The sequence below is a fragment of the Lampris incognitus genome, chromosome 8 (genome assembly GCF_029633865.1).
Source record: "Lampris incognitus isolate fLamInc1 chromosome 8, fLamInc1.hap2, whole genome shotgun sequence".
In the NCBI taxonomy this organism is placed as follows: domain Eukaryota; kingdom Metazoa; phylum Chordata; class Actinopteri; order Lampriformes; family Lampridae; genus Lampris; species Lampris incognitus.
Window position 1 is genome coordinate 1,729,207 of NC_079218.1, and position 26,615 is coordinate 1,755,821.

General features: G+C 43.0%; 1 protein-coding gene across 1 annotated transcript in view; it reads left to right on the forward strand.

Moving 5' to 3' along the window:
* Window positions 1-26,615, forward strand: part of dlg2 (discs, large homolog 2 (Drosophila)) — a 472,305-nt gene that overhangs the window by 356,991 nt on the left and 88,699 nt on the right. The window contains exons 12-13 of the mRNA XM_056284931.1: window positions 11,033-11,081; window positions 12,787-12,837. Of these exons, the coding sequence (XP_056140906.1) occupies window positions 11,033-11,081; window positions 12,787-12,837 (100 nt within the window). The remainder of the gene's footprint in view (window positions 1-11,032; window positions 11,082-12,786; window positions 12,838-26,615) is intronic.

Consider the following 26,615-nt stretch of genomic DNA (forward strand, 5'->3'; position numbering starts at 1 on the left):
ACACACACACACACATATTCTAGCCAGCAGAGCTCCAGCAGCCAGTCAGTTCATTCATCATTAATTTGCCACTGCGAGCGACTCGCTCATCGCCCAGGACAGTGTCTCGCGCTTGTGACTGTGCAGTAAAACCAACAAAAGAAGGCTAGACCATCGAGGGGTGGGGTGGAGGTGAAAGGAGAAAAGGATAAGGTGGAGCGTAAGCAGAGATTAAAGAGCGCGGTGGGCCGATGACTGCCTACCTGAGCAAGCAGCAGAGCTGCTATGCGGAGATGGACAGTAGGGGAGGCTGTGAAGACGCACCATGCCCCTGTGGCTGGCATCAGGACCGCCGCCACCACCATCAGCACCACGCTCAGCGTTACAATTACAGCTTGGTTCCCGGCGGAGCCACCTTGCCCAGGAAGGGCGGCCGAATGACGGCCTGGCACTTGGAGAGCTCTTCTTGTGGGAGCCCCAGCCGTTTGGCAGCTGTGCGCACCAAAGGGGGCAGTTGTGACCTGTGGCCTTCAGAGTGTGGCTGCACCCAGAGCTGGCAGGAGCCCTACCAGGTAACGCTTTCTGTTGTAGGAGCACATCACTGGCTGGTCCCACTGAGGGGCCTGTTTGTTATTTCTGTACTTTTGGTAGAGACATGAATCAGATTTGGGATCATGTTTTGGTGCACTATGTGATATAGGAGATGTGGGTTGGATACGGTGTTGGATATAGAATTGGATATAGAGTTGGATATTGGGCTGGATATAGAATTGGATATGGGGTTGGATATAGAATTGGATATAGGGTTGGATATAGCATTGGATATACAGTTGCATATAGGGTTGGGTATATAGTTGGATATAGGGTTGGATATATAGTTTGATATAGGCTTTGATGTAGAGTTAGATATAGGGTTGGATATAGAGTTGCACATAGGGATGGATATAGGGTTGGATATAGTTGGATATGGGGTTGGATATAGGGTTGGCTATATAGTTTGATATAGGGTTGGATAAGGAGTTAGATATAGGGTTGGCTATATAGTTGGGTATAGAGTTGGATATAGTATAGTTGGATATAGAGTTCGACATGGGATTGGACATAGAGTTGGATATAGAGTATAATATGAGCTTGATATAGAGTTGGATAGAGTTGGATATAGAGTTGGATATGAGGTTGGATATAGAGTTGGATATAGAGTTGATATATAGTTGATATAGGGTTGGATATGGGGTTGATATAGAGTTAGATATAGTTGGATATAGGGTTGTATATAGAGTTAGATATAGGGTTGGGTATAGAGTTGGATATAGAGTTGGATATAGGGTTGGATATAGAGTTGGATATAGGGTTGGATATGGAGTTGGATATAGGGTTGGATAGAGTTGGATATAGGTTTGGATATAGTTGGATATAGGGTTGGATATATAGTTGGATATATATTTGGATATAGGTTTGGATATAGTTGGATATAGGGTTGGATATAGTGTAGGATATAGAGTTGAATATGGAGTTGGATATGGGGTTGGATATAGGGTTGGATAGAGTTGGATATAGTTGGGTATAGGGTTGGATATAGGGTTGGATATGGGGTTGGATATAAGGTTGGATAGAGTTGGATATAGTTGGGTTTAGGGTTGGATATAGGGTTGGATATGGGGTTGGATATAAGGTTGGATAGAGTTGGATATAGGTTTGGATATATAGTTGGATATATATTTGGATATAGGGTTGGTTATAGGGTTGGATATAGGGTTGGATAGAGTTGGATATAGTTGGGTTTAGGGTTGGATATGGGGTTGGATATAAGGTTGGATAGAGTCGGATATAGGTTTGGATATATAGTTGGATATATATTTGGATATAGGGTTGATTATAGGGTTGGATATAGGGTTGGATAGCGTTGGATGTAGGTTTGGATATAGTTGGGTTTAGGGTTGGATATAGTTGGGTATAGGGTTGGATATAGGGTTGGATATGGGGTTGGATATATTTTAACAGATTTCAACAACAGGCAACCTGAAGCATTTTGTTTTCTTTCGCACATTTTCTGTGCTTCTCACTTGACTGGTCAGCCAGTGTTGCTTAACCTCCAGTGCTCCAGCGAGGCTGCTGTTAGCGGTGGAGGCAGAACTGTGGCTCTGAGCCTGAAACCACACATTGCTTTGCTCCATTTTTGCAGCTGTTTTTCACAGATTTAAATTACTTTTGTTTTCATTTTTAGAAAGAGAGACCTTTTCAGAGGATGTTTTTGTAAAGGGTTAAAAAGAACTAAAAAAGATGGCGGTGGTCAAACTGCCTCCCGAGGCATTAGGTCTGTCTGAACAAATCAGGAAATTTTAGCTGTTGACGGGACCAAACTGAACGCATTACTTTGGCTACAGCCTGAGAATAAAAAGATGGGCCAGAAAGGTTAGGAGAGGGAGTGGCTCGAGATTTGGGGGCATCTTCAGACTCTTGTGCCACGAGCGAGACCACATGAAGATCTGCGTATGTGCTCAATGAGCCGGAAAACGATGCAGCCTCTACTCACACACACACTGACGGAGACCCACGCCTTGTTCTGCAGGGCTGTTGTTAAACGCTGTGTGTGTGTGTGTGTGTGTGTGTGTGTGTGTGTGTGTGTGTGTGTGTGTGTGTGTGTGTGTGTGTGTGTGTGTGTGTACACATTTATATATAGGATGGCATGTATTTACAAGCTGTTGTTTCATCTAATCTCGTCTAGTTTGCCCGAGTCTGGTTTAGTTTAGCAGGACATCATCTTGTCAAACAAGAGTCTGCATCCACAGCAGCCCCCCATGCCTCTCATCCCTGTGTAGGACTGTTTACATGTGCACCCTCAGTCTGCCTGTTTTCACTGTAATGTGCCACAGGAACGTAGATTGGTATTTTGCTTTATTCATATCTGCTGCATGGAGAGTTTTTTCTGTCCCTGCAGTTTTTATTCCACAGCTACAATATGCAGCAGTGTAATGTAAGTTTTGACTGTGTTGCAGATGAGAACTTATTCTCATTTGAATTGTTTGTGGGATGAACCTGTATTTTTTTTTCCAGTAACAATGGCCTCTCCAAAAGTTGCAAAGACACAACTGACCATCAGCAAGTCTTACCCTTTGCAAATGCATATATACATATATATATATACACACACACACACACACACATATATATATATATATATGTGTGTGTGTGTATATATATGTGTATATACATGTATATACACGTATATACACATATATACATATATATATGTGTATATATATGTATATACATGTATATACATATATATGCAAGTCATTAATCAGGACTCATGTCTTCAGACTTCATCTGTGATGTATGTGATTTATGATGTGTGTTTTTTGCCCTGTTGTGTGTGTCTAAGTGGGAGAGTACTGCTGCTGGCGTCGTGTGTGGCTGCCCCTTCTCCCGCTCGTAGCCCCCCTTCCCATCCACCCCTGGATGTCTGTGGTGTGTTTATCTGTTTTGTTTCACCCCCTTTATTGTAAAGCCACTTTGAGTGTTAGAAAAGCGCTACATAAGTTTGATTCATATATATATATATGTGTGTGTGTGTATATATAGTATATATATATATATATATATATATATATATATATATATATATATATATACAGCCATAACGCCATAACTGTACATCTAATTGCTGAGATGTGTGTCGTTTGTGCAATCACTGCATGAGTGGAATGGCCTTGAGCAAGGCCAGAAGGCGTCATAGGGGACCATCCATCATCTAACTTGTGTGTGTGTGTGTGTGGGGGGGGGGGCAGCAGTCAGCATCAAATGTTATCAGTTTTAGCTCTGCCTTTGTAATGAGGGCTACGGGACATAAGTGCAGTTCGGCATACAAAAACCAGCCCGTCGAAGTGACAAAAAAGGAGACAAAACGTTAATGATATGTTCTTACCTTGTTTGTAAAAACCACTATGTCACCAGATCCTGTGCACGCGTTTCTCTTTGCTGGCACAAATCTTGATGGACATGTGCCCTGAGGAATTCCATCCATCCCTCCATCATCTCAGCCACTTCTCCTGCTCTCAGGGTCGCAGAATGCTGGAGCCTCTCCCAGCAGTCAGTGGGCGGCAGGCGGGGAGACACCCTGGACAGGCCGCCAGGCCATCACAGGGCTGCCCTGAGAAATTGTACAAGATATTTGATATTTTGATTATATATATATATATATATATATATATATATATATATATATATGGCTGAGTGGGTGAGTGAATGAGTGACTCACTGAGTGACTGACTGATAGGGTGAGTGAGTGACTGAGTGGGTGAGTGACTGACTGACTGAGTAGGTGAGTGACTGGGTGAGTGACAGTGAGTGACCGGGTGAGTGAGTGACTGGGTGAGTGTGTGACTGACTGACTGACTGACTGACTAACTGACTGGGTGAGTGAGTAGGTGAGTAGGTGAGTGAGTGGCTGACAGAGTGAGTGAGTAAGTGACTGGGTGAGTGAGTGAGTGAGTGAGTGAGTGAGTGGGTGGGTGGGTGAGTGAGTGAGTGAGTGAGTGAGTGACTGGGTGGGTGAGTGAGTGAGTGAGTGAGTGAGTGAGTGAGTGAGTGAGCGAGCGAGCGACTGGGTGGGTGGGTGGGTGAGTGAGTGGGTGGGTGAATGAGTGAGTGAGTGAGTGAGTGACTGGGTGGGTGAGTGAGTGGGTGGGTGAATGAGTGAGTGAGTGAGTGAGTGACTGGGTGGGTGGGTGAGTGAGTGGGTGGGTGAATGAGTGAGTGAGTGAGTGAGTGAGTGAGTGAGTGAGTGAGTGAGCGAGCGACTGGGTGGGTGGGTGGGTGAGTGAGTGGGTGGGTGAATGAGTGAGTGAGTGAGTGAGTGACTGGGTGGGTGGGTGAGTGAGTGGGTGGGTGAATGAGTGAGTGAGTGAGTGACTGGGTGGGTGGGTGAGTGAGTGGGTGGGTGAATGAGTGAGTGAGTGAGCGACTGGGTGAGTGAGTGGGTTTGCGACTGGGTGGGTGGGTGAGTGACCGAGTGGGTGGATGAATGAGTGAGTGACTGGGTGGGTGGGTGAGTGAGTGAGTGAGTGAGTGAGTGAGCGACTGGGTGGGTGACTGAGTGAGTGAGTGACTCAGTGGGTGGTTGAGTGAGTGGGTGAGCGAACAGGTGGGTGGGTGAGTGAGTGACTGACTGACTGACTGACTGACTGACTGGGTGGGTGGGTGAGTGAGTGAGTGAGTGAGTGAGTGAGTGAGTGGGTGAGTGACTGGGTGGGTGGGTGAGTGAGTGAGTGGGTGAGTGAGTGAGTGAGCGACTGGGTGGGTGGGTGAGTGGGTGACTGAGCGACTGGGTGGGTGGGTGACTGAGTGAGTGAGGGGGTGGATGACTGAGTGAGTGAGTGGGTGAGTGAGCAAGTGGGTGACAGGTGGGTGAGTGAGTGAGTGAGTGAGCGACTGGGTGGGTGGGTGAGTGGGTGACTGAGCGACTGGGTGGGTGGGTGACTGAGTGAGTGAGGGGGTGGATGACTGAGTGAGTGGGTGAGTGAGCAAGTGGGTGACAGGTGGGTGAGTGGGTGAGTGAGTGAGTGAGTGAGCGACTGGGTGGGTGGGTGAGTAGCGACTGGGTGGGTGGGTGACTGGGTGAGTGAGCAAGTGGGTGAGTGAGCAAGTGGGTGACCAGGTGGGTGAGTGAGTGACCACAATTTGTGACGCACAGCCCATTGTGGGAAGAAAGGTTATGATGAATACGGGTTTGAGACCCTCTTTCTACATCCTGAGATGATGACGGATCCTCTTAAACCAACAAGCCAACCACCTCTGAGTGGTGAAGGCCAGCTGACCTCAGGGTCGATGAAGGGTAGTCTGTGTGAAGAATGAATGGAATTATCCTGCTGCAGCCTCTCGGTGTGATGACACCAGCGACTGCATAGGAAATGTGATTGGGATTTTGAGTCCCATGCTCACACGGAAATAAGGTTCATTGAGTCGTATTTTAGGTTGAGGACTTTCTTATTTGTAAGTGCCAGTTAGCTGTTGGGTAATTTTGTTTTATGAAGTTTAGCTCCCTCATACCTGATTCCCTAGCACCCTATGACTGAGACCATTCTGTCTGTTCCTTCGTTACCCCTTCTTCATCTTCCTCCTCTCACTTTAAAGGTACCTCGAGCCTACACGCCACAGCTCGGCCTGCTTACATTTTCTTACGTGGGATGCTGGTCAAATATTGATGGGCTCCCCTTTTTCCATCAGCCGCTACACAAAGTGTGTTGCCCCTGAATTATTGAGCAAACTCCAGCGTGAGCATGAGCCCCCGCTGAAGGACTACAGGCAGGCTGTTGTATGTGCCATCTTCATCTGGAATATCGGATGATTTATCAGTGCTTCCTGCCATCAGCATGCATTCTCAGATGATTTCCATTGTAGGTCACATGACCGTCCTCCTGACTGATCTGATCATGTGATTAGTTTCTGCATGATCAACTGTACAGTCCTTTTTTTTGGGAGGGGGGGGTTCATTTCTTCAGAGTTTTTCCTCGTCAGTACAATCAATTAAGATGGTGTATGTTTTTTTTTAACTGGAAGAAAAAATTGTGGCGAGTGGTGATTGGGTTAATTGAACGCCCTGCATATTGCTTCGTGGGTCATGTATTCTGCTATGACAGCTCAGACTGACGTCGCGTTGCAAAAAATCAGACCTGTATCGGATGTAGGACCACATATGAAATCAGACCTGTATCGGATGTAGGTCCACATATGACATCGGACCTGTATCGGATGTAGGACCACGTATGAAATCGGACCTGTATCGGATGTAGGTCCACATATGAAATCAGACCTGTATCAGATGTAGGACCACATATGAAGTCAGACCTGTATCGGATGTAGGACCACATATGAAATCAGACCTGTATCGGATGTAGGTCCACATATGAAATCGGACCTGTATCAGATGTAGGACCACATATGAAGTCGGACCTGTATCGGATGTAGTTCCACATATGAAATCAGACCTGTATCGGATGTAGGACCACATATGAAATCAGACCTGTATCGGATGTAGGACCACATATGAAGTCAGACCTGTATCGGATGTAGGACCACATATGAAATCAGACCTGTATCGGATGTAGGACCACATATGAAGTCAGACCTGTATCGGATGTAGGACCACATATGAAATCAGACCTGTATCGGATGTAGGACCACATATGAAATCAGACCTGTATCAGATGTAGGACCACATATGAAATCGGACCTGTATCGGATGTAGGACCACATATGAAATCAGACCTGTATCGGATGTAGTTCCACATATGAAATCAGACCTGTATCGGATGTAGGACCACATATGAAATCAGACCTGTATCGGATGTAGGACCACATATGAAGTCAGACCTGTATCGGATGTAGGACCACATATGAAATCAGACCTGTATCGGATGTAGGACCACATATGAAGTCAGACCTGTATCGGATGTAGGACCACATATGAAATCAGACCTGTATCGGATGTAGGACCACATATGAAATCAGACCTGTATCAGATGTAGGACCACATATGAAATCGGACCTGTATCGGATGTAGGACCACATATGAAATCAGACCTGTATCGGATGTAGGTCCACATATGAAATCGGACCTGTATCAGATGTAGGACCACATATGAAATCAGACCTGTATCGGATGTAGGACCACATATGAAATCAGACCTGTATCGGATGTAGGTCCACATATGAAATCAGACCTGTATCAGATGTAGGACCACATATGAAGTCAGACTGTATCAGATGTAGGACCACATATGAAATCAGACCTGTATCGGATGTAGGTCCACATATGAAATCGGACCTGTATCAGATGTAGGACCACATATGAAATCAGACCTGTATCGGATGTAGGACCACATATGAAACTGGACCTGTATCAGATGTAGGACCACATATGAAATCAGACCTGTATCGGATGTAGGTCCACATATGAAATCGGACCTGTATCAGATGTAGGACCACATATGAAATCAGACCTGTATCGGATGTAGGACCACATATGAAACTGGACCTGTATCGGATGTAGGTCCACATATGAAAGTGGTGTGAATCTGATTTAAAAAGATCAGACTGGGGCAGATTTGTGTGTTCACACTGCTTAGAACAAATCTGGTGTGTTTCACATCACGTAGGCAACAAAACAAAAAGAAGAAGATTTGGGCCACTTTGCCTGCAGTTTGAACGTAGCCAAAGTGTCTGTCCACTGCATTAATTTGGCCACAATAATTCAATTCAATTCAATTCAATTTATTGTCATTAAGAGATTAATTCCAGCTGATTATAACAATGAACCTTTGAATAATTGTTGATGATCCCCTCCCCCTTTCCCCAGTAATCATGTCTTCATGACATTTTCAGTAACACCCTCCAACCAGAGATGTTCAGCGGTACAAAATGAAACGGGGATGTATGCACATTGTCCATGTGAGGCAAAGGTGAAGGGGAATGTGTTTGCCCTTTTCACCTCTACTGTTTGGCAGTCAGCAGTGTGCTACAAGTGTTGGCTGTGTTGCACCACAGACGCTTCGCTGCTCCGATGCTGTTCAGACAGTCTTCAGGTTGAGTTAAAGCGCAGTGCTCAGATGGCTTGTGCCTGTGCTCGCATTGTGAGTGAGTCGCCAACTCAACAGGAGAGGGTTCCTGGTGTATAGTCCATCCATCCATCCATCATCCAAACCATTCATCCTGCCCAGGGCCGCCGGGATGCTGGAGCCTATCCCAGCAGAGACACCCTGGATGGCCGTCAGGCCCTCACAGGGCCCCACACACACACACACACACACACACACACACACATTCACACCTAGGGACAATGTAGTATATATATATATATATATATATACACACACACACACACACACACACATTCACACACACACACACACACACATATATATACATACACATATACATTATCTCTCTCTCTCTCTCTCTCTCTCTCTCTCTCTCTCTCTCTCTCTATATATATATATATATATATATATATAAGCATTTTTTTTCCGGAAACCATCAATGATGTTGATAAAAGTGCTCAATTCACTGAGTCCATGGGGGAACCCTTATATTTATATATATAGTAGCTTTATTGACAGCTGATGATTGCTTATGGCATGAAACAGGCTTGTATTGTCTCATAAAGAATTTACTTGAATCACTGGATTATTTATAAATATACAGCTTTGTTTAAAGAAACACTCAACGGTAGGGAAAGTGCTCAACAAGTAAGAAGCAAAATAATCCAGTGAGTCAAATAAATTCTTTATGAGACAGTACAAGCCTGTTTCATAAGCAATCATCAGCTTTCAATAAAGCGCTATATATATATATATATATATATATAATGGAGTGGGGGGGGGGTGATTGTGACAGCCCCTGGCAGGGGCTGTCACAATCACCTTACTGTCTCTGATGTCATTGCATTGACCATCAAGCAAACTCATGTGGTTTATAGTCTGATGTTGCTCAGATCCACAGCACATACTGTATGTTCTGTTAGAGGGTCTCTCTTCATCATCATCATCATCATCATCAAAGAGTCTTCAAGACAGACAGCACTAAATAATGAGTAATCACCACATACATTCTCTTCGCACTGTATGACTGAGAAATTGCAAAAAACAAAACAAAACCTTGGCTGTTTGAAAAAAGGGTGCTGATTTTTCAGGTGTTCTTTTTGCCGACACACAATACGATATTTCAAATGATATGCATTGAATTCTTTATAATGATAATTATTCACAGAGAAGGACGAGGGCTTTCTTTTTGTTATTGGCCTTGATTGCTTTTTTCTATTCATCTTGTAAAGAATCAAAGGCAGAATTCCAAAGGAGTCAACGGGCGTCCTTGAGCGATGTCTTCTGATGTGAGTCTGCATCAAGTCGAGTGTCTACATAGTGTGACTTCAGCTGCTGCCTCTGTGGTGTCAGTGCATGTACATATATGTTGGGGCTGAAACACGGGGTGTCTCTCGTGGGAGCCCTACCTTTAGCCATCGGTTCAGCTTCTGTGGGCCGCATCGGGAAAGCATCTTGTGTGCATTTAGGCACACAGGTTTCACTTCATGCAGACAGTGTCAACATACTATAAGGCATCACAACGATGGACCACTGGAAACTGCTCCCTGATTACTCTGCAGTGTGTTCCGTGCGGAAAAGCAAGAGAATACTGCATATTTGCTCGATGATACTGCATCCAATTTGCCGCCATGGTTTTAGATATGGATCCTTCGACACTTGTTTTGATGTATTAATCCCACATAGGCTATATGGGATTAACATTGGCTATATAGGACAAAAGACATGCATGTTAGGGTTAATACTGCTGTCTGTGCCCCTGACCGAGGCGTGGCAAGATGAACTGGAGTTGGTCCCCAGATGCTGCACGGCGGCTGCCCACTGCTGCTAGCTGCACAGCTAGGATGGGTTAAATGCAATGCAGAGAAGAATTTCCCCACAGGGATTAATAAAGTACATCAAAATAAAAATAAAAATCATATGTGTATATATGTGTGTGTGTGTGTGTGTGTGTGTGTATACAGCCAACACAAGATGCTGCCCTGTCCGGATCATGTACATTCAGCCTCTTACAATACTCAAGCATCTTTGGTCTCAGAAATATCGCTGCATTTCACTATCACAGTGCCAGTGGTTGCACAGACATATCATGCAACCCAATTCCAGCCCCTCATTTAACTCCCCACCCCCCATTCTCATCTCTCCCCAGAGCTAAAAGCACCCAGCTAAAACGGTCTTATCAGAGTGCTGCTGATGAGAGGGGGTGTTTGTTGTACCCGTCCAGCAAATGGAAGGCTGTTAAATTGTTGATGATGCAGAGTGAAGTCACAGCATGATCCAGAAGCTGTCCCCTGGATCCATTTATGGAAAGTAGGACAGTGGTGGGCCCGGGCATCTCACCCACCATACTGTCACTGCTGTTTGCTAACAGTGGTGTCTCTCTCCCCCCCCCCCCCCCATCTCTCTCTCTTCCCCTCCTTCCCCCTTTCTTTCTTCCTCTTTCTCTTACAGGCCAGCCCCGCCCCAATAATAGTCAACACTGACACTTTGGAGTCTGTACCTTATGTGAGTCCTTTTTCATGTTTTTGTAATTGTTCGTATCTGTATTTCTGAGTGAGTATCTTAGTTTATTTTGTATGAGACCACCGGTTGATCATCCTGTTGTTTCAGTCCTACAGAGGAAAAAATAAACTGATGCTTAAACAGGGTTACAAAAAAAAAGCTTCTTTCTTTAAGGTGAAGCAGTGTACACTGGAAGGGTTTTATCATGCAGCATGTCCCGGTAAAACAGATTGAATTATTGATAGGTGTCATAAATAAAAGACCAGAACAGGAATTTATAAAAACCGTCATCTAGAGCACTTTGCAACTTGATTTTTACATCAAAACAAATAAATGCTGCAGCAGCGCAGTGTACAAGACAAAAGGGAAAGTAATGGGGGCGTCCAGGTGGCGTGGCAGTCTATTCCGTTGCCTACCAACATGGGGATCAGGTGGTTCGAATCCCTGTGTTACCTCCAGCTTACTCGGGCGTCCCTACAGACACAATTGGCCATGTCTGCAGGTGGGAAGCCGGATGTGGGTATGTGTCCTGGTCACTGCACTAGCGCCTCCTCTGGTCGGTCAGGGTGCCTGTTCGGGGAGGAGGGGGAACTGGGGGAAATAGTGTGATCCTCCCGCGTGCTATGTCCGCCTAGTGAAACTCCTCACTGTCAGGTGAAAAGAAGCAGCTGGTGACACCACATGTATGGGAGGAGGCATGTGGTAGTCTGCAGCCCTCCCCGGATCAGCAGAGGGGGTGGAGCAGAGACCAGAACGGCTTGGAAGAGTGGGGTAATTGGCCGGACACAATTGGGGGGGAAAAGGGAGGAAAAAAGTGAAAATAACCGATGCTGCCTGTGCAGTTCGGTCCAGACCAAGATGTGGAAGCTCTTTGATGGTAAACTGTCACAGTTAGCGACCATGCTAACAGTAATGCTAGTACTTCCTGAACCATCTACAGCATCTGTTACGGGCAAGATGTTAGTAAGGTTGTTGTCATGGTTTCCTGCATGGTGACTTTTCTCATCACTTTGTGCAGGAAGTTAATAGCGTATATGGTTATATCGAGTGAACATACATTCTGACAAACTGCTGTCGTTAAATACACGTGGTCCTTCTGGTATATGGTGCTTCATGAACAACTGTGACAGCCTTTATGTGGTTTTTACCCCCCCCCCCCCCTGCATCTTCCAAAGCTCCAGTAACAAAATCAGACAACCACCTGGGACCATAATACACAGCACCACCATCTCATCTGATCGCTCGCTGTTCCTGAGCGAACACACAAGGAAATGCTTGTTGCTAATTAATCATCTCAGCGAGATACGGGAAGATACAGGAAGATCCAGGAAGTGACTGAATCATCCTGGAAAGTTTGCACAGTGACTTACTGGCTTGTGCGGTTCAGAAATAGCTAATGTTGGTAAACCAGATAAGGAGCAGGCATCGCCTCGTACCACTTCCTGGAGCCTAATTAGCAGAGGAATGATAAGTGGCCCAGTAAAACACACCGCAGTGATGTAGCAGAGTGGAGTTCTATTCGTCCTTAACTAGAACTACTAAAATATAACCACATTTGTCGAGTCTTTTGGGTCTGACAGGTTTTTTTTTATTTTTTAGTCTAGTTTTGAGCACAGTCGAGCATCCTTAATTACATCTCATTAGGTAAGGCACGTATGAATGGAGAGCATAGCCGAAGCTAATTTTCCCATTTTTGCATTTTCTTCAGGTCAACGGGACGGAAATTGAGTATGAGTTTGAAGAAATCACGCTAGAGCGGGTGAGTATCTCAGATCATGTTGCAGTATTTTACCTCAGCAAAAGGTAGACTGTGTCTCCTAACACCTTGTAAAGACAGTCGGAGACTAACGCAGAAGCATGTTTTAACATCACTGCACTACCGATGCTCTGCACAGGTTGGCCAGAGCATCACTTGTTTTCTGAAAGAGGAGGACAGACTCCTCCGTCCTGCAGTACAGGGTTGCTACGCAGTATGAAAAAGTATGGCATTTGGTTTTAGTAATTTCCAGGTCTGGGTAAGTATGGAAAAAAGAAAAGAGGGTATGGAAAAATATTTGTTTCCAGACCATTGGCCCTATTCTGTTTTCTAAAATGTAAAGTTCAGAATTTCTAGAAATGAACTGATCGTACAAGCGGAGTGTTTGTCATGGCGTTTGGAGCAGGCAGCCAGCGCAGCCAGCATGTTTACCGCTGTGAGGGAGCATGGGCCAGAGCGAGCTTGATGTTGTCAGAAACAAGGCAGGAAGTATGGTGTGCAACTGAACGCACACTCCTATGTGGAGCTGCCTCTGTGCCCGTACATCACATCCTGCAAAACAGCCCCGCCCCAAGTGCCTTATAATTGCACCAACAACGGACATTAGCAACCAAATGATTTTGAAAGAAAAGTCAGCAGTATCTTTGAATTGCATAAAAACAGTACATATTTAGTGTACATATATACAGTACACATATAGTGTACATATATAATGTGCATATATAGTGTACACTGTATACAGTACATATATACTGTACATATATAGTGTATATATGTAACCCGGTGGTAAAGGAGTATAAGTGTAGAATGTAAAGAAATTCATTTAAATCCTTATAAACTCGGATACCACGTTTCAAGTCCCCATTCTGATAGTTTGGAAAAATTTTGTGAATGCAGCTTAAAATAAATAAATACGGTAGTGGTGAAGAGTGGCCCAGCTGTCCCCTTGAAATAGAGAGAAAGCAGTGCCTGGTGTGCCAGAGAAGACTGGGAATCCAGAGTTTGGAGAAGACGTCACCAGAGTCCCTCCTTCTAGTCTACCCTGCTGCCCTGTCTCTATCCTTTGTCAAAGTGTACAAGACTAGACTGGACTTGGGAAAAAAAAAACGGAAAAATGTCAACAGTGAATGAGGAGCACTCCTCAGGGAGTGAAAGTGATGCAGAAGAAATTGATGTATAGGCACAGATTAGCGAACTGATTCGAAAACAGGAACAAGTAATGAATGCAGTTACCTCAGTGAATGATGCACCCACTAGATCCCATGTTTATGTTCCTCGAGATCGTCACATTTTGCCATTTAGTGGTGATTTTGATGAAGATGGGAGATCTGTTGATGATTTTATCGAAGAGGTTGACGGTGTTTTACATGCAAGAAATCAATCTGCCCTTGAACAGTTTGATTTTCTCATGTCCCTCCTGAAAGGGCCAGCCTTAAAGGAGGTGTGTTTGAGAAATGATGCTAGAACTGATCAGATAAGTGACCTCTTTAACTTTCTCAAGGAAGCTTTTAGGGACAAACGTAGTGCTTCTCAGTTACTGCAGAGCTTTTATAGCTGTAAACAGAGGGAAGATGAGAACATACGTGACTTTTCACATGCTTTCTCACAAGCCCCAACCTTAGTGCAGACCCAAAGTCCCGGTTCTGTGGCTAATAGAAAAGTGATACTCAGGGATCAGTTTGTTAAAGGAGTCAGACCATTCATTGAAACGAGAACTCCGTAAATATGTCAGAACTCACCCAAATGCTACTATGATAGAAGTGCGTGAGGAAGCTTACTTGTGGATTATGGAGGAGTCAGGAGAAAATGTAAAGGTGGCTAAAAGTAAAAACGTGGGCTCTAGTCATCGGACTACCGATGTGCACTGTACAACAGTTACAGCTAGTGAGAAGACAGTCTCTCTCTCAACCTTTTTGGGGTCCTGGACCCCCTGCGTATTTTTGATCTACTCTGAGGACCCCTCCACCTGATCTTGGGGGAGGGGGGTTGCAATTTGATAGAAACTGCATTTTAAATTGCATTATAGCATTTATTCACTCTTTGGGGCAAAAATAAGAGCTTTCAGTTGTAACTTAGATATAGTTAACAAAACAGAATTCTTATGCAGTAACTTTCAGATATATGTAACAAAACAGAATATGTATTCAGTAACTTTCAGATATATGTAACAAAACAGAATTCTTATGCAGTAACTTTCAGATATATGTAACAAAACAGAATATGTATTCAGTAACTTTCAGATATATGTAACAAAACAGAATATGTATTCAGTAACTTTCAGATATATGTAACAAAACAGAATATATATGCAGTAACTTTCAGATATATGTAACAAAACAGAATATGTATTCAGTAACTTTCAGATATATGCAACAAAACAGAATATGTATTCAGTAACTTTCAGATATACGTAACAACACAGAATATGTATTCAGTAACTTTCAGATATATGTAACAAAACAGAATTCTTATGCAGTAACTTTCAGATATGTGAAACAAAACAGAATATGTTTTCAGTAACTTTCAGATATATGTAACAAAACAGAATATGTATTCAGTAACTTTCAGATGTATGTAACAACAGAATTTTTATGCAGTAACTTTTAACAATGCAAACGGGAGCGAGATCTCTTATTAAAATACAATAAATTACACTTGTGAAACAGATGTAATTAGAGAAAAAAGTCCTGTTGCCCTTTATAGTTTAGGTAGATAAAGGTCTCTGTCACATTTGAGTAAAATAATCCTATTTCTATAAATGTCATAGGATCTTTTTTTAAAGATATTTTATTTTCACGGACCCCTTGCAATTACACCACGGACCACTAGGGGTCCGCGGACCCCCGGTTGAGAAACACTGCTCTAGAGGATGTGATGAAAAGTATTGCAGAGCAAGGGAAAGCCATCAGTAAATTAACTCAGACAGTACAGGATTTGGCTATGCAGACCAAGGGCACTGGTGCTTTTTCAGGTAACAAACCTAGAGCTCAGCCTAAATTCACAGATGATTATAAGCCGATATGTTTCAAGTGCCAGACTACGGGACATATTGCTAAGAATCGCAGACAGAAGTGTCACAATGCTTCCACAGACCTTGTCTTCACAGATGCTCAGGGTAACGAGACCCCCCCCCCCCGGTTGTAAAGAGTCGGGCAATTCGGGGACAGATAAACGACTCACAGAAAGGTCAGCCAACCCGAGAGCAGGTGATAGAGCGTGCAATAGGAAAATGCCCAGTAAAGAGCTTAATATCGGTGGTACTACAGCACATTGTTTAGTGGATACTGGTAGCAATGTAAGCACCATCACTGAAAAGTTCTTTCGGAAGCACTTGGAAGGGAAGGATGTGGATTCCACCTCCAGTTGGCTTCGAATAACTGCTGCAAATGGACTAGAGATACCTTACCTAAGTTACCTTGAATTGGAAGTTATAGCAATGGGTATGAAAATCCCAGATTGTGGCTTTTTGGTTGTAAAGGACTCTCAGAGCTCCCAGGTGACAGAACCCTGCATCATTGGTATGAATATCATTCATAAGTGTTGGCAATAAGTGCAATCTGAATTTGATACTACACTGGGTGGGACATTCGATTCGGAATGGAGAACTGTGTTTCAGCAAATGCAGACATGCAGTGTTGATAAGAAAGCCATTGCCAGAGTCGCTGGTAGAGATAAGGTACACATCCGTAGCCACTGTCATGGTAAAGGGAACCCTTAAGGAGGCTGAGAAAGATGTTCAACTGCTGGTAGAACCTGAGAACACACCGCTCCCTCAGGTCTGTTGGTCATTCCAACACTGGCGAGTGGTCAGTGTCAAACCGTCCCAGTCCAAGTTGTCAATTTCTCACAAAAGGATGTGTGGTTCTGCCCGAGAACCCGGCTGGGTATTGTATCTTGAGTTGAGAGTGTTGACAGCAAACAGACCTGTTAAGCAAATTTTCAGCGCATCTCTGCTGATGTTGAGAAGGTTATAGTGGAGAGAAATGATTCTGATGCTCTGAGTAGAGTGCAGTCAGTTATTGACAAGCTTGACATTGGTGGCACAGTTGAAGAGAGAAACAAACTATGTGAGTTACTAGCTAAGTACATAGATGTTTTCACTCATGATAATCATGACCTTGGCTATACCGATCAGGTTAAGCATGAAATTAAGCTGGTTGATGAGGAACCAGTTGCACAACCGTACCATCGCATTTCTCCGACACAGTACAGAGAGGTCCAAGAGCACATTTCAAAGCTATTGAGGAAAGGTGTCATTCGGGATAGTGACAGCTCTTATGCTTCTCCTGTGGTGATAGTACGAAAGGCCGATGGCACTATACGTCTGTGTGTAGACTATAGGATGTTAAATCAGAAGACAAAGAAAGATGCATTCCCACTACCCCGCATCGACGAGAGCTTTGATGCTTTACAAGGTGCAGCGTTTTTCTCAACCATTGATCTTGCCAGTGGATACCACCAGGTGGCAGTAGATAAACGTAACAGGCATATGACAGCATTTGCAACGCCTTTTGGTCTGTTTGAATATCTTCGCATGCCCATGGCTGTTTGCAATGGACCTGCGACGTTCCAACAGTTAATGCAGGCAACAATGAGTGACCTGGTCTTCCAGATTATGCTAGTGTATTTGGACGACATACTAGTGTATTCACAGAGCTTCCAGGAACACTTAGAGAGGCTAGAAACAGTGTTAAAATGCCTTAAAGAGACAGGACTGAAGGTGAAGTTGGAGAAATGCTATCTCATTCAACAAGAAGTCAAGTTCCTGGGTCATCAAATCTCTGCAGATGGTATGGCTACAGATCCTGGAAAAGTAGCAGCTGTAAAACAATGGCCAGCCCCTGCTACATTGAAGGAACTTAGATCATTCCTTGGGTTTTGTAGTTATTATAGGAGATATGTTGATGGTTTTTCAAAGATTGCCGGTCCACTTCATAATGTTGTGAATTTGTGTCTTAATGCTGGCAGCCCAACTAAAGTCAAGCAACTTTGTGCATTATGGAACACAGAATGTCAAAATGCTTTTGATGCCTTGAAAGAAAAAACAGTGCACCCATACTTGGTTATGCTGATTTTACCTGTCCATTCATATTAGAGACCGATGCGAGTAGTCATGTCTTAGGAGCGGTCCTATATCAGCAACAGGATGACAGAAAAAGGGTAATTGCATGTGCCAGTCGGAGGCTGAGAAACGCAGAAAAGAATGACAAGAACTATAGCAGCATGAAGCTCGAACTACTGGCACTCAAATGGACAATAGTAGAGAAATTCCATGGATATCTGCTTGGTTCAAAGTTCACAGCAGTGACTGACAACCCCTTATGTCGTTTCAAAAGTGCAAATCTAGGGGCCATAGAGCAAAGGTGGGTAGCGCAGTTGGCCGCATTTGATTTTGAAGTTCAGTATCGTCCAGGGCGGTGCAATGCAGCAGCTGATGCCCTCTCACGGCAGTCGTTAGCAGGGGAGCCTGACACTAACAGGGAAGATGCTGAATTTGATGACTGTGTTACCATTTGTACGATGACATGCAGAGGAACTGCACTAGAGCCTGAACTAGTCACAGCAGGGCTTGAGTGCTGTAGAGTAAACCACATCCAGGCTCTGGGAGCCGGTGTGTGCCCAGTAGGCACTCGGGAGGCTACACCTACCCTGCCTGGGTATTCCCACGATGAGTTGTGTACATTTCAGAGTCAGGATCCTGTGCTTAGTGTGCTACGGTCTTTTTGGGATCAAAAGCGTAAGCCAAATAGTCAGGAAAGGAAGAGTCTCAGTAGAGCTGTTAAGTCCATGCTAAAGTATTGGAACCATGTGAAGGAACGAGATGGGTTACTGTACCGGTTGGTAAATGTGTGCCACAGGGAGAGCTTTTAACTGCTTTTACCTGCCTGCTTGAAAAATCAGGTTTTGGAAAGTGTGCATGACTCCATGGGTCACCAAGGCATTGAGAGGACCTTACACTTACTGAGACAGGTGTTCCTGGGTCAGGATGCATGAGGATGTGGAGCTGTGGATCAAAAAATGTCAGTGCTGTTTTCTTGCTAAAATGCCACATCCAAAAATTCACCCCCCTATGAGATCGTTCCTTGCATCGAGGCCTTTGGAGGTTGTAGCTGTAGATTTCACAGTGCTTGAGCCAGCTACATATGGAAGAGAAAATGTTCTTGTGATTACAGATGTGTTTACAACGTTCACACAAGCTTTTCCCACACGTGACCAAAAGGCAGACACCACAGCTAAAGTGCTGTTGAGGGAATGGTTCATGAAGTATGGCGTGCCTGAACGGTTGCATTCGGATCAGGGCCAGAATTTTGAGAGTCAGGTAATAGCTGAAATTTGCAAGTTCTATGGGATAAAGAAAACGGGAACTACTCCCCACCATTCTACAGGAAATACCCAATGTGATGTTTTAATAGAACATTACATGAGCTTTTGCGCACACTGCCCATTGACAAAAACAGGCGTTGGCCTGAGCATTTACCAGAATTGGTGTATGCATACAACGTGACTCAACACTCAACGACAGGTTATTCTCCTCATTACCTACTGTATGGTGTGGATCCTTATCTCCCAGTCGATGCCCTGCTTGGACAGGGGTGTTCTGAGGATATAAAACTTGATTGGTTGGTTGTTCATCAGCAAGGACTAAGATGCCCATGCACGAGCAAAAGAATACTCGAGCAGAAAGCTGCTGAACGGATTGCTGTTCACAATGACAAGGTGTACTGTCCCCCGGTAGAGGAAGGTCAGCATGTATACTTATGACATAGACCTTTTGGGAGAAACAAAATACAGGATGCATAGGGTGCAACTGTGTGTTGTGGAGATACAGGGAACTACATACACAGTTCGACCTGTTGAGGGAGGGCCTGTTAAGAGAGTGAACAGGGTAGACATTAGGCCATGTGTAAATCCAACTCTCCCTAGCACTATGCCTAGAAAGAGGGTCACCAGACCAATCCGTTAGCCTATTCAGTCTGAAGGTTCAGAATCAGAGAGGTCAGATGGAGAACATGATGATGGAATTGTGATTGAAGAGGTTTCTTTTAGGGTAAAGAATAATTCAGAAACCGATCCACTACCTGTTCCTGACCCTCAGTCTATTGAGTCAGTAATGCCTGATGTAGAACCCAGTGTTATAGAGACTGAGACTTTGGACCCTGAACTGGGACAGTCAGTAAATATTGATTCAGAGCCCGTACCTGACCCTGTACCTGTGGTACAGGTTCCCATCCCTGCTCCTCGCAGGAATAAAGAGAATCAATGCTGGTGTGCATACAAATCCACATCATGAGCCAAAATCAGCTTTAGAGTCTCTGTCCCTAAGTTCAGCAATTGTATCTCAGATCCTAGCGAATTTAGGTTCAGTGTTTAGAGAAGCTTTGAAAGAGGTGAAGAGTACTTATGCAGTCACTGAGGATGTTGATAGTTAAGCAGGGGAGAGTGTAACCCGGTGGTAAAGGAGTGTTAGTGTAGAATGTAAAAGAAATTAATTTAAATCCTTATAAACTCGGAAACCAAGATTCAAGTCCCTATTTCTATTATGGCATTTATGCTACTGTCACTTTAAGAATGGGATGTGTATCGCTGATGCTATCACGCTGCCAGGAAGTGAACAATGTTCGGTGTGGTCACGTTTTTTTGTACCGTGCAGAGCAGAGAAGGCGAACAACTGCAGACCAGATGATGGCGAGAGTTTTGTGTCTGCCATAAGAGTTTTCCACCTTTGAGGTTTGGTAAAACCGTTTACAAATGTGAGTCGGACAATAAGAGTTTTGTTTGTATAACTTTGAGTTGCATATGTATATTTGTGCATAAGAACAAGAGTTAGCTAATTGATTTTGCTGTTGTAGACTTCAAGACAATAGGCTAATGCTAGTACAAGAGTGTAATGGAGATTGGTTTATTTATTTAACCTTTATTTAACCAGGAGGATCCCGTTGAGATTACAAACCTCTTTTTCAAGGGAGACCCGGCCAAGATAGGCAGCAGCAATTAGAAAGCTCAGTTACAAAATCACACAGTTGCAAAATTACACATTTGAAAACACAAGCAAATGACAAAAAAAAATAGAAAAAAAAAATTACAAGCAGATTATAAAAAAACAAGTACATGTTGTGAAACCAGCTTCAAGTACTCTCAATTTGGACTTAAAACAGCTCAGTGAGATTAACTCTGTAAGTTTCCAGTCATTCTGCAACATATTCCAGATAAAGGTGCAGAATGAACAAAAGCCTTTTTACCCAGTTCAGGTCGGGCATATGGAACAGAAAGCAACACATAGTCGAGACAACGAAAGGAGGAAGGGCCAGCACTTCTCAGTGCAATTAAGTCACAAATGTAAGAAGGCAGTAGACCGAGGATTGCCTTATATATAAAAGTATACCAATGACTGAGGCTTCGGGTGGCCAGAGTAGGCCATCCCACCCGAGCATACAACTCACAGTGATGTGTCAATGATTTGCACTTAGTAATACATCTCAAAGAAGAATGGTAGGCAGTGTCTAATGCGTAGAGACATTGAGCAGAAGTATTCATATACAAAAGATCTCCATAATCCAACACAGGTAAAAAGGTGGCAGCAACAAGTCGCTTTTTTACATTTAAAGAAAAACACAACTTATTTTGAAAATAAAAACCCAGTTTCAGTCTCAGCTTTTTCACAAGATTCTCCACATGTGGCTTGAAAGTGAGGGAGTCATCAATCAGGACACCCAGGTATTTGTACACATTGACCACCTCTATTTCAATTCCCTCTAAAGTGGTTACTGAAGGGATAATTTATGATATCTTCCTAGAATTGGAAAACAGCATAAGCTTAGTCTTATCAGCGTTTAGAAGAAGTTTCAGCTGAAATAATGAGTGCTGGACAGCTACAAAGGCTTTCAGCAGGGATTCAATGGCCTGAACAAGAGTAGATCCACAGCAATAAATAACTGTATCGTCAGCATAAAAATGCAAATTAACATCTGACACGTGTAGATGCAAATCATTGATGTAAATAATGAATAAAAGGGGACCTAATACAGAGCCCTGCGGCACCCCATTGTGGACAGTAACAAAATCAGTACATAGACCCTCATGTTTAGTGCACTTAGTTCTGTTACTAAGGTAATCTGAGAACCAAGCGACTGCTTGCTCTGAAAATCCTGAAAGACGGAGTCTACATTTTAAAATACTGTGGTCAACAATGTCAAACGCTTTTGACAAATCAATAAAAAGTGACGCACAATGTTGTTTCTTGTCAAGTGCAACAGAAATGTCATTAACCAACTTCATTGCAGCTGTGATGGTACTATGTTTTTTTCTAAAGCCTGATTAATATTTCAACAGGATGGCATTGGAGTGTAAAAACTCCTTTACTTGCTCCTCCACAAGAGCTTCAAGAATTTTGGCCAGCACAGATAGATTCGATATTGGTCTGTAATTAGTTAAAATCGCTGGATCACCCCCTTTTAATAGAGGGAGAACAAAAGCTGATTTCCATAGCAGGGGAATCTCATCTCATCCACTGTAAGATTAAAAAGATTATGCAAGAGGCTCTGCTACAAAATCAGCTGCCAGTTTCAAGAAGTAAGGTTCAATTTGATCAGGTCAAGAGGATTTTCTAGGATCTAAAGCCTTAAGGGCATTATAAACTTCCTGAACAGAGAAAGGTATAAAGTTGAAAGGCTGACCACCATACATTGAGAGGTCTGCGCAAGGTTTCACAGAGACAGATACAGAGTCAAATAAAGAGCCAGAAGATATAAAATGCTCATTAAAACACGTGAGTACCTCCATTTTATCATAGACAGGAACAGAATCCTTTAAAACATAGGTAGGTAGAGTTTAAGAGCTTTTGCTCACAGAAAGTGAATTAATAACTTTCCAAAATTTTCGAGGATTATTTAGGTTCTCAGTGGTGACAGACAAATAGTATTCTGATTTGGCTTTCTTAATAAAAGAAGAGCATTTGTTTCTTAGTTGTCTGAAAACAAGCCAGTCAGCTGAGGAACCTGATTTCCTTGCCTTTGCCCAAGCCAAATTACGCACGTGAATAGTATCTGCAAGCTCTGGGGAGAACCAGGGGTTATCTCGACCCTTTACCCTGTATCTTCTTAACGGGGCATGTTTATTTACAATTTGCATAAAACCATCCCTAAAGAATGTCCAAGCTATCTCGACATTAGGGATCAAACCAATTCTTTTCCAGTCAAAATTAGACAGATAATGACGATAGGCATGTTCATTAAAGAGCTTGAGATTCCTTTTATGAATTACGCGAGGCTTTAATTTGTGCACCTTAGTGTTTCTAGTAGCAGCAGCAACACAGTGGTCACTTAAGTCATTGCAAAAGACACCCAGAGCTGAGAATTTATAAGGAACATTTGTCAAGATCAAATCAATCAAAGTGGACTTCTCAGGGCTTTTAAAGTTTGGGTAAGTTGACCAACTGGGTGAGATTAATGGAATCACAGAAAGATTTGAAATCATCAGAAACTGGCTTAAGCCAATCCCAATTCAAATCACCAGGTACAACTAGTTCACTATAGTTCAGTCTGGACAAAAGATGCTTCAAAGATTGTAAAGCCTCCTTGCCTGTAGCACCCAACAACAGTTAAACAAAGGCCCTTAGCAATTTCCACATTTAATACCAACAATTCCAGTTGTTTGCAGATGGACTCAGACAGAACTAATGAAGCATCAAATTTTGAATTAACATAAATAGCAACACCACCTTTCTTTGGCCTGTCGATACAATAAACAGTGTATCCAACCATGACAATATTTTCATCAGCAATGGATTTAGTCAACCAAGTTTCAGAAATTACAACAATATCTGCATCTGTTGATTTAGCCCAGATCCTGACCATGTCTATCTTGGATAACAAGTTAAGATGAATAATTTTAAGTCCTGACAAAGAATTAAAATCAGATGAAGTCTGGATACACTGCAACTCAGGGCTGGGGTTAGGTTGCACATTACCAGATAAAAGTAATAGTAAAACAATCAACAGTCTCTGCTTTGTAACATGTACATGTAGAATCTGACATTTGATATGTTGAAGTCAAGCAGGATCTCTCACGAAACATGAGGTAATTATGCAGTGCTAAAAGCCTTTGGAGGAGAGGTAAGTCTCTTGGCAAATCAGTTAATAAGATCTTGTCCTGTGCCAAGTGAATTGGTGGATGCACACGTTGTATAGCAGCCAAAGAGCAAGTACATCTGTGAGCTATGTCCAGCAGAATGCATACATTATTAGCTGTACTCACCCAGGAACGATTGTTTGCCCCCGAGTCCCACACAGTCAGTAATAGAAGTAAAGTCAAAAGAAATGCCAATGTTCATAACACTCAACACTTATTAATGTAGCGTGAGTAGAAAGCAGCAAGCTACACAGGCCTCAGTGTGGTATAGATGGCTCCAGCGGCAGCGCAGGCCTCAGAATGCAGATAAAGGCTCCAGCAGGCAGCATAGACCTCTATGTGGTGTAGATGGCTTCAGCACACAGCTCAAGCTAGATTAGCCAAGGTAGCTGAAATTGCTGCTGCAGATCCAGGCGAAAGGCAAGCCACACTGCAGCAGGAGGTCTCTGTGTTGCCGACTTGCTGTGTGTCTTGTTGCTGTGTTGCTGCTACAGCTCTAAGCTAAGGGCGAGCCAAGATGCAGCAGATCCCTGGGTCTCAGGAGTTGGAGGACAGGCATTCAAAGCAGATGGAGTAGGTCAAAGCCCTCAAAAGCAGCTCACAAGGGTAACTGAGATAAATATGCCAGAGTCCCATACACTTCTGAAGTGGGATGTTGTGGACCCCTTACCTTTTTATCTATCCATATTTTTACTATTGGAATAAAGACCCTAAAATTATATTTAAATGTCCTGTGTGTAATTACCCCGGCTTCATCTATATACTGTGTTTATATATGAATATAAATATATATACGTATACTGTGTGTATATGTGTGTGTATATATAGTGTACATGCATACAGTACATATATAGTGTACATATATATATATAGTGTACATGTATACAGTACACTGTCTCTTCTAAATACACACTACTACACATTACACTGTCTCCTCTAAATACACACTACTACACATTACACTCTCTTCTAAATACACACTACTACACATTACACTGTCTCTTCTAAATACACACTACTACACATTACACTGTCTCTTCTAAATACACACTACTACACATTACACTGTCTCTTCTAAATACACACTACTACACATTACACTGTCTCTTCTAAATACACACTACTACACATTACACTGTCTCTTCTAAATACACACTACTACACATTACACTGTCTCCTCTAAATACACACTACTACACATTACACTGTCTCTTCTAAATACACACTACTACACATTACACTGTCTCTTCTAAATACACACTACTACACATTACACTGTCTCCTCTAAATACACACTACTAAACATTACACTGTCTCTTCTAAATACACATTACTACACATTACACTGTCTCTTCTAAATACACACTACTACACATTACACTGTCTCTTCTAAATACACACTACTACACATTACACTGTCTCTTCTAAATACACACTACTACACACTACACTGTCTCTTCTAAATACACACTACTACACATTACACTGTCTCTTCTAAATACACAGTACTACACATTACATTGTCTCTTCTAATTACACACTACTACACATTACACTCTTCTAAATACACACTACTACACATTACACTGTCTCTTCTAAATACACACTACTACACATTACACTGTCTCTTCTAAATACACACTACTACACATTACACTGTCTCTTCTAAATACACACTACTACACATTACACTGTCTCTTCTAAATACACACTACTACACATTACACTGTCTCTTCTAAATACACAGTACTACACATTACACTGTCTCTTCTAAATACACACTACTACACATTACACTGTCTCTTCTAAATACACAGTACTACACATTACACTGTCTCTTCTAAATACACAGTACTACACATTACACTGTCTCTTCTAAATACACACTACTACACATTACACTGTCTCTTCTAAATACACACTACTACACATTACACTGTCTCTTCTAAATACACACTACTACACACTACACTGTCTCTTCTAAGTACACACTACTACACATTACACTGTCTCTTCTAAATACACACTACTACACACTACACTGTCTCTTCTAAGTACACACTACTACACATTACACTCTTCTAAATACACAGTACTACACATTACACTGTCTCTTCTAAATACACACTACTACACATTACACTGTCTCTTCTAAATACACAGTACTACACATTACACTGTCTCTTCTAAATACACAGTACTACACATTACACTGTCTCTTCTAAATACACACTACTGCACAAAAACGCTGAGTAATGGAGGAGAAGAGGCAGTGTGATGAGGAGAAGAGGTTGTGATGAGGAGAAGAGGCAGTGTGATGAGGAGAAGAGGCAGTGTGATGAGGAGAAGAGGCAGTGTGATGAGGAGAAGAGGTTGTGATGAGGAGAAGAGGCAGTGTGATGAGGAGAAGAGGCAATATGATGAGGAGAGGAGGCAGTGTGATGAGGAGAAGAGGCAGTATGATGAGGAGAAGAGGTTGTGTGATGAGGAGAAGAGGCAGTGTGATGAGAAGAGGCAGTGTGATGAGGAGAAGAGCAGTGTGATGAGGAGAAGAGGCAGTGTGATGAGGAGAAGAGAAGTGTGATGAGGAGAAGAGGCAGTGTGATGAGGAGAAGAGGTTGTGTGATGAGGAGAAGAGGCAGTGTGATAAGGAG